At 35.7% G+C, this 13,377-nt stretch overlaps 1 protein-coding gene across 13 annotated transcripts in view; it reads left to right on the forward strand.

The window, feature by feature from the left end:
- Window positions 1-13,377, forward strand: part of plx (PTB_TBC1D1_like and TBC domain-containing protein plx) — a 186,222-nt gene that overhangs the window by 157,202 nt on the left and 15,643 nt on the right. For all 13 annotated transcript variants that reach the window (XM_067758941.1, XM_067758943.1, XM_067758942.1 and 10 more), the window contains one exon: window positions 12,900-13,175. In XM_067758941.1, coding sequence (XP_067615042.1) covers window positions 12,900-13,175 — 276 coding nt within the window. The remainder of the gene's footprint in view (window positions 1-12,899; window positions 13,176-13,377) is intronic.

A 13,377-nucleotide genomic window follows, 5' to 3' on the forward strand; every position in this document is an offset into this window, starting at 1 on the left:
TAGGCGGATTTCGATAAAAAATACTTTTTTAGTCGGAGCGTCATCTTTCATTCCCATAACATGGCCAAGCCAGCGTAGCCGCTGAGTGTTAATTCGGTGGGCTATGTTGATGTCTGATGTGGTGATGCTTGAGATATATTGCGCCAAGCGTTTAATATTATTGCTACAATTTTTAAGAAAAAAAAGTAACGATCTATTCAAATTTTGTTTTTTGCAAATTTCACTCTCAAAAAAAAATGTGCATCATCGCCTACGAAGTTAACTTCACGAAATGGTAGATTGAACTAATTGCAGGAAAGGTTGCTCTTGGTTGAAACTTGGTTGTTATTGTTGTTGCGGCAGCCCCATCCAATAGGTGCGACCGCTCGCAAATTGTCATCAATATCCTCTAACGGGCTTTCAAGGAAACTTGCAGTTTCAACAGGGGTGGACCAGAGTGAGAGAGGTGTTAAAGGCGGTGGTTTCACATTGCAATTAAAAAGATGGTTGGTGTCTTGTGAGGACACATTCAAGCAGGATATACCTTATGTATGTCGGAGTTGATTCTGGATAGGTAAGAGTTTAACCTGTTACATTACCCAGATCTAACTTGAGTTAGAGTGGCGCGCGTCTCCCTAGGGAGAGTTCTTTCCTCTTCTGCGAGACCAGGGTATTTATCTTAAAGAACTGGGTTCGCCAGGCAATTCCTGTCATAGAAGTCCGACGCCTTTTTGTGGGTATCACTGACGACCTGTTGGTGTTTTTTTTTTTCTTAATACGGCTGTGTTCCAGGTGCCGTATTTCCTCATAATGCTTACGGAGATGACTTCTTAAGGCCCTGGTAAGTAGAGGCTCTTCAATCAGTTGGCTGTTGCGATGCCCAGGTTTCTGTATATTCAACGGAAACTGTTTGTTCAGCATTTCATTGTCTATCTAATGGAAGTACTCTCGCCTCACTATGAAGATGTTCTCGGGATATAAGGTTCTGATAGCAGTGTTTTGGCAGGCCTGAATTTTCTCCCAGTGAGTAACATTTAGGCTTGGCGAGCATATCGGCGACGCGTAGCATGCAAGCGGCCGGCCAATTACTTTGCAAGTGGTAATGAGCATCCATTTGTCTTTACCCCAAGTGCTTCCGGCAAGAGATTTGAAGATTTTATTACGGCTTTGGATTTTAGGTACAATTGCGGCTGCATTCTCGCCAAAATGTAAGACAGTCGGTAGCGTAATGTCATCGACGTGGATGTCCAATAAGGTCGAAATTTGTTTTTCGCATGTTGTAAATAAGGCCGCTGACAATGTCAGGTTTCGCGAAACGAAAAAACTGGAGAGATCAGAGAGATAGCTGTTTATTTTATTGCAAAGCTTATCGATGTGTGAGCCTGGACCTGTGGCCATTATTGTGCAGTCATCGACGTAAGATGAAATGGAGACTCCTTCTGGTGGGGAAAGGAGCTTGGATATGTAGAAGTCAAACAAAAGCGGGGATAGGACACCGCTGTGTGGTACCCCTCGTTTAATTCTGCTGGGTTTAGACATTACGTTCCTGAATTGCACCGCTGCTTGCCGACCAGACAGGTAATTTGCGGCCCATATTTTAAGACTTGGAGAAATGGAGGACCCTGATAACTCTTGCAGTAACGTGCCGTGGTCGACTGTATCAAAAGCTTTTGATAATTCTATTCCTACAAGTACTGTTCTGTGGTGTGGTTTTTGATTCAATCCGCAATTTATCTGCGTGTACCGCTTCCCAAGACAGCCGTTTTTATGTACCGGAGTGACTAGTGATTCCGCCCAAGAGCTGTCATTTCAGTGGAACCCCATTTAATTTGTTGGTGCTTGGTAGTTCTCGGAAGTTCAAAAGTGCGCAAAATTTAAAGTAAATCGCTCAAAAAATTCACCCTTTTGGAATAGGTAGATCCCTGCCGCACTTCCCGGTATTGTGGTAAAAATATGTAGCTATAAACGTTTGTAAGTTATTTTCTATTATCTATTTGAAGCTCTGGGCGAACAACTTACATAGATTTCCATTTACGTATGTATGTATGTTTGTATAAATGATGTACATATATATAAGATAAATGGGAGACTGTAAAATATCTACATAAATACATTTTCCCACAAATTGTACGATAATCGAATTAACAAAAGATAAACTGTCAATACTGTGGTTAAATATACATACATTCATATTTGTACCTACCTTTTCAAGAGATGTGGAGTGTGCATGAGACACAATAGGCAACATACACTCGCCATTGTATCGCGACAGTAGAGTTTACGTATGTATTAATGCCCACCATGGAATTTCAAATTTCACACGATTTGTTGAAATTCCAGATATAATTTATTAAAACAAATAAATTTAAATAACAAAACCATTTGTGAATGATATATGTATGTTAGGGTGGGTCGATTTAAAAATCGCTCATTGCTCTGTGAAAATCGTATTCTATGGATCAAAATAAGAAACTTTGCCGAAGGAACCATATCCCTAAAACGAATTCTGATGTCCCCCCGCTTTGGGTCGAACTTTTGGGTAGGGACAATTTCAATTCTACCTGCTGTGTCTTGTGGTGGCTTAAAAAAAACAGCACAAGCAATTTTACGATCTGCAATTGTGTCACAGTGATACCTTCATTTTTTAAAACGGTTGAATAAAAAACCCACACAACTATGTTTACGACATGCAAATGCATCACAGTGATGCCTTGGTTTTAAAAGGGGATTGTAAAAACGCAAATTTCTAATAATTTTTTTTTAATTTCTTTTCAATTACTAGGTTAAATTCATTTTTTCATTTACATATGTTCTAACTAAATAAATTTCTAAAGAGAAAAATTAACTCCAAAAAGAAAAAACATAGGCATTTCAAAGTGGGATTTTTCAAATTTGCCCCTACGACCCAAAGGGGGGGACATCAGAATTCGTTTTAGAGGTATGGTTCCTTCGGCAAAGTTTCTTATTTTGATGCCTAGAATATGATTTTCACAGAGCAATGGGAGATTTTTTTGCCTCTCCACAAATCGACCCGGCCTAATGTATGTATGTATGTGTGTATGGAAGTAAAAAAACTACAGCTTCGAGTACTAAAATAGCATCAACACTTAATAAAAATGTTTTTTTTTTCCCGCATGGCAGAAATACACTCGGAGTGCTTGCTAAACACTGCCGAGGGGCGATCCCGGGTAGAAAAATTTTCTTCTAATTGAAAAACCTTGTTTTTAAAATTTTGATGTTGCTTTGCTCGGGGCATGAACCCAGGATAGTAGGTGTGGTAGACGGAGCATACTACCATCACACCACGGCGACCGCCGCGGTGAAATATTACAGTATCTTAAATCAAGAAGTTGTATATTTTTCTTTCGTCTGCTAACGGAGAAGAAACCTGATTATCTATCAGGTGTATGCATATCAAACCGGTATTGGCATCTAGCGGTCAGTAGGCACAATTGTAGGAACAGTCAAAACTTACCATTGGCGCTAGTTGGCGTCTTATGATCTGTCAACAATATCCAATACCAAACATTTCAAATTTCATACAACATCGTGTTTTTTTCGCTCTTGAAAATGTCGAAATACGTGCCTTCAAACAACGATTTGCGGGGAGCATTCATTTTCTGCTTCCATTTGGGTAAATCGGCGATAGAATCTCATCGAATGCTTGTCGAAGCTTACGGAGAGCATGTTCTTGGTCGTACGCAGTATAATGAGTGGTTCAATAAGTTTAAAAATGATAATTTTGATGTGAGAAACGCTGACCCCGGCAAAACACCGAAATTGTTCGAGGACGTCGAATTGCAGGCTTTGCTGGATGAAGCCGATAGTCAGACGCAAAAACAGCTCGCGAAACAACTAAATGTGTCACAGACAACCATTTCCAGACGTTTGAGATCCATGGGAAAGATCATGAAAACCGGAAGATGGATGCCACATGAGCTGAACGACAGATAGCAGGAAAACCGGAAAACAACATGTGAAATGCTCCTCGCCAGACAAAACAGAAAGTCGTGTTTGCATCGGATCGTTACTGGTGATGAAAATTGGATTTATTTCGTGAATCCCAAACGCAAGAGATCGTATATCTACCCTGGCCAATCAGCACAATCGTCCCCAAGGTCAAATCGCTGAATATGAAATTAGGCATGACAAAGTGATTTTTCTCGATTGTCATCGCACCATCACACCGAACAAAACAGACTCGGGAATTGGTTGAGTCGTACAGCTGGCAACCGCTACCCCACCCCGTTTACTCACCAGACTTGGCTCCACCCGACTTTCACCTATTTGCACGCACTTAGCGAACAGCGCTTCACTTCTTACGATAATGTTGGAAAATGGCTCGATGATTGGTTTGCTTCAAAAAACGAAGACTTTTTTCGGCGTGGTATCCATAAATTGCCTGAGAGGTGGTCAAAATGTGTAGCTAGCGAGGGCGGTTACTTTGAATAAAATACTCGTTACCATTCTCTTGAAATAAATGTGTTTTTTTTTTTAATAAAAATACCGGTTTCATATGCATACACCGATATATGAAAAATTTATATTTCCAAGTTCTGCCCGTATAAATGAATTGATCTCTCCTCTCCTCTGCAAGACTACTTTTTGCCAATACTGTCGAATTTGGAACTCTATTCCAGCTTCTATTCGAACTAGTCCAAACAAAACCAATTTTAAGAAAACCTTAAATTCTTCCTTTCATTGATTTGTATGTACAAACACTGAAATTTGCTATATATATACTTTTATATATAAAAATTCATTCACTTATTCATTTGATCTTGTTATGTTAATTTTTAATTTCCTTACTATTATATGACGTAAGTTAAGAGTCTTAAGTTTAAATAACTCATATATTTCTTATTATATAGAATTTTTGTGCTATAAAAGATAATTTGTCAATCTTATTGCACTAATGCATTGTATCGAATAAATTGAAATTTAATTATTTTTATTAGGCGCTTTAGATTTCTACAATTTCAAATATATCACAGCCAATGCTTACTTTTAACATTGGAAAGCTTTCAACACTTAGTTGACAAGATTCTGTGCATTTAAAAATTATTGTTTTTTCTTCCCTATATTACGGTCAAGTGCACCATACTTTCGCGTTTTTGGGATTTATTTGGAAAGTCATATTTTTATACCTTTCATGAAAATGAAATGTTATATTAATTTTGCCACGAATCCCAAAATTATAAGGAAGGAAAACAGATAGATCCACAAATAAGTATACGGAAATGATCAGGATGAAGAGCAGAGTTGATTTAGCCATGTCCGTCTTTCTGTTTGTATGCAAACTAGTTCCCTAATTTTTGAGATAAAATAGTTAATTTTTTGATAAAATTTGGTGAGCGGCTACATTAGGTGTCCGATTAGACATTTGTCGGAACTGGCCGAATCGGCCCACTATAGCACATATCCTTCATACAACCGGTTTTTCAGAAAAGAGGATTTTTGTCATATCTTCCTCAATTTATCAGATTGAAGCATTAAACTTCATCATATGCTCTCGTATATTGTACATATTATTGTCTGAAAAATAAATAAGATCGGCCATATATATAGTATAGCATATATCCCTTACAACGAATTGTTTAGATAAGAAGCTTTTTGTAATTACTGCCCCATTTTAACAGCTAGAGGCTTCAAATTTCACCGAATGCTTACGTATAGGGCAGTCATTATTGTCTGAAAAAATTGTATAGATCAGTGGTATATATATTATATATCCCATACAACCGATTGTTCAGATAAAAAACTTTTCGTGATTTCTGCCCAATAGAACCTTCAAATTTCATCATGTGCTTTCGTATATAACATTTATTCTTGTCTTAAAAAATCATAAGAGATCGGTGATATATATAATATTATATACCCCATATAAACAGTCATTTTTGCCCCCTTTTTAACGGCTAAAGCTTCAAATTTCATCAAATATTTACGCTTACATCATATATTGTTGAAATAAGTGATTCATGGTCATAGTTTTTTCATGCAGACCACAAAAAACGTGAAACTTTACGTCCTCACACAAACTACCTAAGTACTTATTCTTTATTTTAGATATCTTAAAAATCGCTTAGGTATGTACATACATACATCTGTTCTCTATATATTTCATATATTATATAGCCGATTATTTGGATATTACGAATGGGATAAGATTATTGTTCAGCCCCATTCATGAAAGGTATGAAGTCTCCGGCACAGCCGACAGTCCCGTCCTTACTTGTTTTATTTTCATTTTTGCGCATAAATAAAAAAACAATAAACACACAGCACATACATACATACATAGAAGAGGCATGCATACAAATATATGTATCTAAGTTTATAGATATTTATCTCTCCCATTTTCCTTCATTTTTGCTTTCACGCCCCAAATGCACCATTTCTATTTTTATTTTCTTTTTGGCCAATGTAGACTTTCCAGCGCCCAGCTAATGATTGCATTTGTAATTTGCTAAACGCAACGTACATTGCACATGCATACATAAATATTTATATTATTATAAAAGTATAAAAATGACGTATCTCACTTTTTTAAAAATTTGGTTTATTGAATTTTTAGGTAGGTTACTTCGAATTTTATATCTCTTACTTAAAAAAATCGAAACTCTTGCTTTTTTAAACAATTCTTTTCAGTCTCGCGCTTTATTATTTCATAAATTATTTACGTTCTTTCAAAATCTATTATAAATGACATAAGCGCTTTCCATAATGAGGATTGTGTAGCATTCACTCATTAAGTTATTCATTCATTTGTACAAACATATATTTCGGCCCGTTTTGGAATGTCTTAAAATACATTGACTCTTACATACATATTAATAAATTTATACATACATATATTTTGGCTCGCTTTGGTACGGCCTGAGATTCAATTGACACATTCATTCATTTGTACAAACATATATTTTGTACACCGTGCACCGTGATAACCTGAACCTTGGTATGCTACTGTTTGGAGCTTGCTCGCGACAAGCCTTTACCTGTAAACAAATTATTAACATGATTCATTTATGCTTGCGTTGCAGATTCCACTGCTAATTTGATTTATGCTTAGAATGCAGTTCCCAGGGAACTGAATTGAATGTATATGTGTGTTATACTTATTTTGTAAGTATTAGTGTAAGTAAGTATTTTAGCTCATAGAAATTTTGTATAAAAGCAAACAACTTTGAATAAAGAACATAATTCAATCGGCTGTCGCTTCATTGGCAGTCAATTCTATCTGGTGCCGCTATAATGGGCACTGCAACCTAATTTACGTTATTCTCATTATCCCCAAATATTACATGGCGATCCTGCCAGTCCTGCTTAGGCAAACTGCTGTTTACAAGGCTGTCTGCTAAACATCCTTAGCAGGACGTCCCAAATATTACAATTGTACTACTGCGTTTATAACGTACTATAGTATAGTATTTAGTTCTGAGCCCTAAATTATTTATGTAGATCTGTTGCTGTTGCTTATTACTAGAGAGCTCGGCATACTCGGTTCTGCCCGAAAATTAGTTTGCCTACTCTACCTTCCTCTTCCTTTTACTTTTGAACCCATTCCCACTCCAACTTCTGCTCTCACTCCCACTACCACTCCTACTTCCAATGCCATTCCTACAACCACACCTACTTCTAATCCCACTAACACTCCCAATTCCACTTCTAATCCCACTCCCACTTCCATCACTCCCTTTCCCACTTATTCAACCTTTCTCATCTCAATCTCCTCATATAATAAATCTCTATACCAAATATGGAATACCTGCTTCACCTGACCGCTCGATTTCAATATGTTTGTTTCTATAAACCACTACGAAGCTATATAACACTAACACAGGTACAATTTTTAAAATCGTGTTCATCTTTGCATATGAGATATATGTAGATCTATAATTAAAATTTTAGAAATGAGGTTTTTCAATTGGAAGAAAATTTGTCTAAGCGGGGTCGCCCCTCGGCAGTGTTTGGCAAGCGCTCCGGGTGTATTTCTGCCGTGAAAAGCTCTCAGTGAAAACTCATCTGCCTTGCAGATGCCATTCGGAGTCGGCATAAAACATGTAGGCCAATTCGTAGGGAAAATCAAGAGGAGCACGACGCAAATTGGAAGAGAAGCTCGGCCTTAGATCTCTTCGGAGGTTATCGCGCCTTACATTAATTTTTATTTATAATTGAAACGTTCCCTTGCCGATAATTTTCTCCTCTATGAAGTATCTACTTTCTCAATAAAAGTTTTGGAAATTCTTCCCTCTCCTTTCTCCTCTCCATGCTTGATCTCAGTTTCTCCTGCATATCTTCCCCTTTCACTTTCAGGATTTTTCTCTCTTTTACTCACACATCTCCACCTCACACCTCTCCCTCAACCTCCATCTAGTTTTCTTCATCTCCTCCACTTCTCTATCCTCTCCTTATTAACTTCCCGAAAAGATAAGAAATAAAACGGACCAAATTGTGAATCTTAAGCATCCTAAAATCTCCTTGAACACATGTACAAAATTTCATCAAAATCGGTCCAGTTGTTGAGGAGGAGTTTTATTTTTTACCACATCTTTGTTAAACCTTTTTGCCTTGCACAGTTAAATGCTTGCGATATTCGGCATGTACGCATTGTGTTGGCGCTCATTAACGGTACTTAAGATCTTTGATATGCATTTAAATTATGCATGTGTGGAGATTAATAAAAGTTCGAAAAAAGTCAACTTTTTATGCCCTAATCTAAACTAGACTAGATATGGTGCTGAGGTAGGACGTACTTGTAGATACTTATTGAGCCGAGTTTACATTTCACAAAAATGAGCCCGGAAACATTTAAAAAAAATGTATGTACGCGTTTCAGAAGTAATACTTCTTTGTCATCACTAAAAATAGATTTTAATTGTATGCAAATAATACATTTCAATAGAACAATAAAAGACTGGAAGAAGATAGTCAATAAAGTTCATCAACATCAATTCGCTATTTAATCTAAAGTTTTTATTTATAAGTTATATTACTTGCATAGCATCTTCCGGTAATGACTGAATCGCAACATAAATTATCAGTGGCCTATGATAAAAAGCGCTACCTACATATATACAAAATTTCGGCAAGTCGAACTGAGAAAAGAATGTGTTCAAATAGATCGATCCCTGGTCCACTTCCAGAAAAGAAACTTCACAGAAACACTCTACGGGTTGCTGTAAAGCTGTCATCCAAATTTTATTAAAATCGGCGCAGTGGTTTCGCAGTCCATAAGCTGCATACAAACATATCTATATCCTTCTGTATATATATACACTCCTGAAGCTAATTAACGCTATCGAATGCTGGCCTTTTTTACCATTCGATTTAATTCAACATGGATATTTGTGACGCATAATGGGATGTGGTGAAAGTCCGAAAGCAAGTTTGCTCGTACAGTTCACAGTGAACAACCACACTCTTGTTTGATTCTCCGTACCGAATATGTCTGAAAGAAGTTATGAGCATTGTTAAAAATTATTAATATCCTTGTCCTAAGGAATGAGGATTGAAAACATTTTGCTAATATATAATTGAAGTTTAAAATACCATAAGATATTATTAGACTGTCCCTGTTCATACGGAAATTTTCATTGTGAAAAATATCCTGAGGAATCATTTTATTTCTTATTCTTCCGGAAGCTATATTTTAATATATTTTCCTTCTTGTTTTTGGGGGTTTGCTTGAGGATTTGATTTGTTATATTACGTTTTTACTGACGTTTATTTTGGCTTTGTTTTTGTTTCGAATAATTTAACAAAAAATCTTCCGGAAGAATAAGAAAAAAATTATTTATTCGAAGTTTCTATGTAAACATCACGATATGGGGGAATCTTGATGGTAAACGTATGTGTAGTTGTAAATGAAATTCACTAGAACAAGGCAACAAGACAGAAAACAAAGGATATACATACATATAAGGAGAGAGTCAAGGCAAGGAAAGAAGAGGAAAAAAGGAATAGAAAAAACGGAGAAAGCAACTGCTTCCAAGTCAAAACTTGAGCCAAAAGTGAAGTTCGAAACCGGATAGCGTATTATCAATTTGTTATTGAAGTGTTACCGGTTTGTTATCGATGAGTTATCGGTCTGTTATTGACGTGGTATAGACGAGTTATGAATTTGTTATAGAAGTGCTATCAACTTGCTATCAATAAGAAAGGTTATCGTTGAGTTATCGTTTTTTATCAACGAGTTGTTGGTTTGTTATCGAGAGCTTATCGATTTATTATCGATTTATTATCCAAAAATTATCTTAATATTATCCAAAATTCTTGGATATGTTATCGAGAAGCTTTCGATTTGTAATCGGACTGGGACCAATTTGTTATCATCGTGTTATCAAAAATTTGTCGATTTGTTTGCGAAAATTTATAGAAAGGTTTTCGATTTGTCATCTATCAAAAAGCGATAGATTTGTAAACAAAAAGTTAACGATTGGTTTTCGATTACTTATTCCAAACTTATTGATATGTTATAAACAATTTATCGATTTGTTATCTATCGAAAAGTTATTGGTTTGTTATCAAAAAGTTATCGATTTGCTTTCCAATTTATTGATAAGTTTTAAAAAAGTTATCGATTTTTTATCGGAGTGTTATCGAAAAGTTATCAATTCTTTACATAAAAGCTATCGATTTGTCATCAAAAGTTTTGACGTCTTTATCGAAAAGCTATCGATTTATTATTATTGATTTTTTATGGGAGTTACAAACCAGATACCGTAAAACGTTAATATAAAATCGATGATGCATCTGAAACCGTCGATAACAAGCCGCTAATAAAAATAGCTGCGTTTTTTACATGTATATACATATACACTTAAACTTAATATTGACTGCTAAGTGCATAACTTTGTCTACACTTATGAAACTGTTGCGCATTAAATTATAACTAAAAGGTTTGTGTATCCACTGATCTCCACTTTCAATTTGGTATGCGGTATATCTATGACCGAAAAGGTTTGTGTCTCCACTATTCCTTCATACACTGCTACTATGTGTAATTGTCGCTGAGCGTTTTTAGTCGCAAATGTAGATGTATATACATGTAAAAAAAACAACTTGCCGGAATCTATTGTTACCGATAACACCGCGTTACACACATTCTGTCCTATGAACCAAATATACTTTTTCGGAAGGGGGGGGGGGGGGGGGGGGGGGGGAATTAGAAATACACGTGTATCGGCGATTTTCATGTACACGTCGGAATTTTTTTTTATGTATAAAGTATAAGGCTCGTAGTGTCCGTCTGTATACTCGTACAAATGTCTGTATCACGTCAAATTTTTTAAAAATAGATTTTTATCAATTCTCAGATTTTCCTGAATTTAAAAAAAAAACGTTTTTTTTTCACTTTTTTCGGCATAACTTGAAGGGACCCCAAATTTTTAAACTACTAAAGCGTTCCGAAAAAAAAAATTGTTTTTCGAACCATCATACTCCATATATTTTTAGTTTATCAATAGTAACTTTCTAACACTAAACTGTTTATGACTTTTACAACACTTACAATTGGTATGACAGATGAAACATTGAATTGCACAATCAATATTGTATCATTTAAATTCGTTTAATTTATTATTTGTTATAACACACTCCGTGCCGTTTGTGTGTTTGTTCTACTAGGAGACGTATACTTTGACAATTTTTTTAAGTTCTGTTGTGCGAAAACATATATCTATATATTTCATCTGAGAAAAAATGCAGTGCCTGACTCGAATAACTTTTGTTACGTTTATGGCTTATTCGCACCAAGTAAAAATTTTGAAAATATTATGAAAACAGTGGTTAATTCGTTTCAAAAAATATTCAAGACTGCTTATGTTCCTTACTTGTGGTATACTCCGGAAGTCGTGTGCGACCATTGCTATAGAAATTTATGCAAGTTTACTGATGGAAGGTCAACAATAAAGTACGCTGTTCCAATATTTTGGCTACCATGTACGGAGCACTGCAATGAATTGTGCTTCTTTTGCGCAACTTTTACTCAAACTAAAGGATACCAATACTTTCGCTGCAACAAAATTCGCTACACTAATGTAGAATCGGTTATTCCAGCGGTTCTGTACTCACGACAAGAATGTATAGCGGCTTCAATGGAGATTTTTGATGATGTTCCCGAATTAAGCGATGGAGAACCAACAGTGCTATGAAAGCGCTTTAAAGGACAAGACATTACGCATATGCTTGGCGAATACTGTTGGTCTATTTGCCGCGATACTGACACAAATGCTTACAAACGCAAAAATAAAAGGCCTAAGATTCTTTAAAAGCATTGAAATTTTTAATGTAAAAATTTTTAATTTTAATATAATAAAATTAATAAAAAAAAAATCGGATTTTTAATGAGCTGAATCCGTTAAAAAAACACCGATAACCATTTAAAAAAAAAATTCGGGAAAATGTTTAATTTGACGTGATACAGACATTTCCACGAGTCTGCCTGCAAAAATTCAGCTCGATTGGATCACGGAAATAGGGTTTAAAATGTTAGTTTTCTAGATGTTTACACATCGAACTTCACAAGTACTTGGTCTTTTTTCTCTTCAAAGCTGAAAGAACTTGTGTCAGTCCCCAATTTTCACAAAAAAATCAAAAGTATTCCAGTATTGCAGTATTTTGGCAAGAGTAATGACTGATCTTTTTTATTTGTCTGGCTTTGTGTAATGAGTGCATCACGTTTATGGCACGTGTGACGCTAGTGATAAGATCTTCATTTTCTTTTAATTCGCTATCCTTTTTATTTATGCATCAGAAGAGCGAATGAGGGATAGATATTTTGTTAAACCAAACTAATACTATACACAAAATAGCTAAAAAATTAAGTTAAAATTTGTCTAATTTTAACTAACTTTTGCCTTTCTTATAATAATTATTTTTCTATTCATAAGCTATATAAAATGTTTGTCTTACTTTTACAGATGGCCGAGCTCATGCATCAAATGCGTGATCCAGCGCATACGCTTGGTGGCTCTGTTAGTAGCATTCCGCAAACGTTTGTTGCCAATGGTTCCACCAATGATATGTCAATGCAACGCGCACTCACCGGTAACGGTATTCATACAACACCGGCAACTAATCTTAAATTGAGCGAAGCTGCACGCAATGCTCAACATGATGCTAGTCCAAATATTGTGTCATCGAAAATGAAATCATCCAAATCGTATACACATGGTTTGAGTAATTCAGCAGGCACAGTGAGTATATTCATAAAATTTATAAAATTTTTAGAAGTGAAACTTTTTAAGCCTAACCGTATCAAAGTGAAAAATCCAATTATCGAATCATATCTCAAAAACTATGCGGATCGATATACAAATCATATTGTGGTTCATTTAAAAAATACCTTCTCTTTTCCACTTCTTTCACACTTTTTGTACTTCTCTTCTTGTACTACTC

This window comes from Eurosta solidaginis, chromosome 1 (assembly GCF_040869045.1).
Source record: "Eurosta solidaginis isolate ZX-2024a chromosome 1, ASM4086904v1, whole genome shotgun sequence".
In the NCBI taxonomy this organism is placed as follows: Eukaryota; Metazoa; Arthropoda; class Insecta; order Diptera; family Tephritidae; genus Eurosta; species Eurosta solidaginis.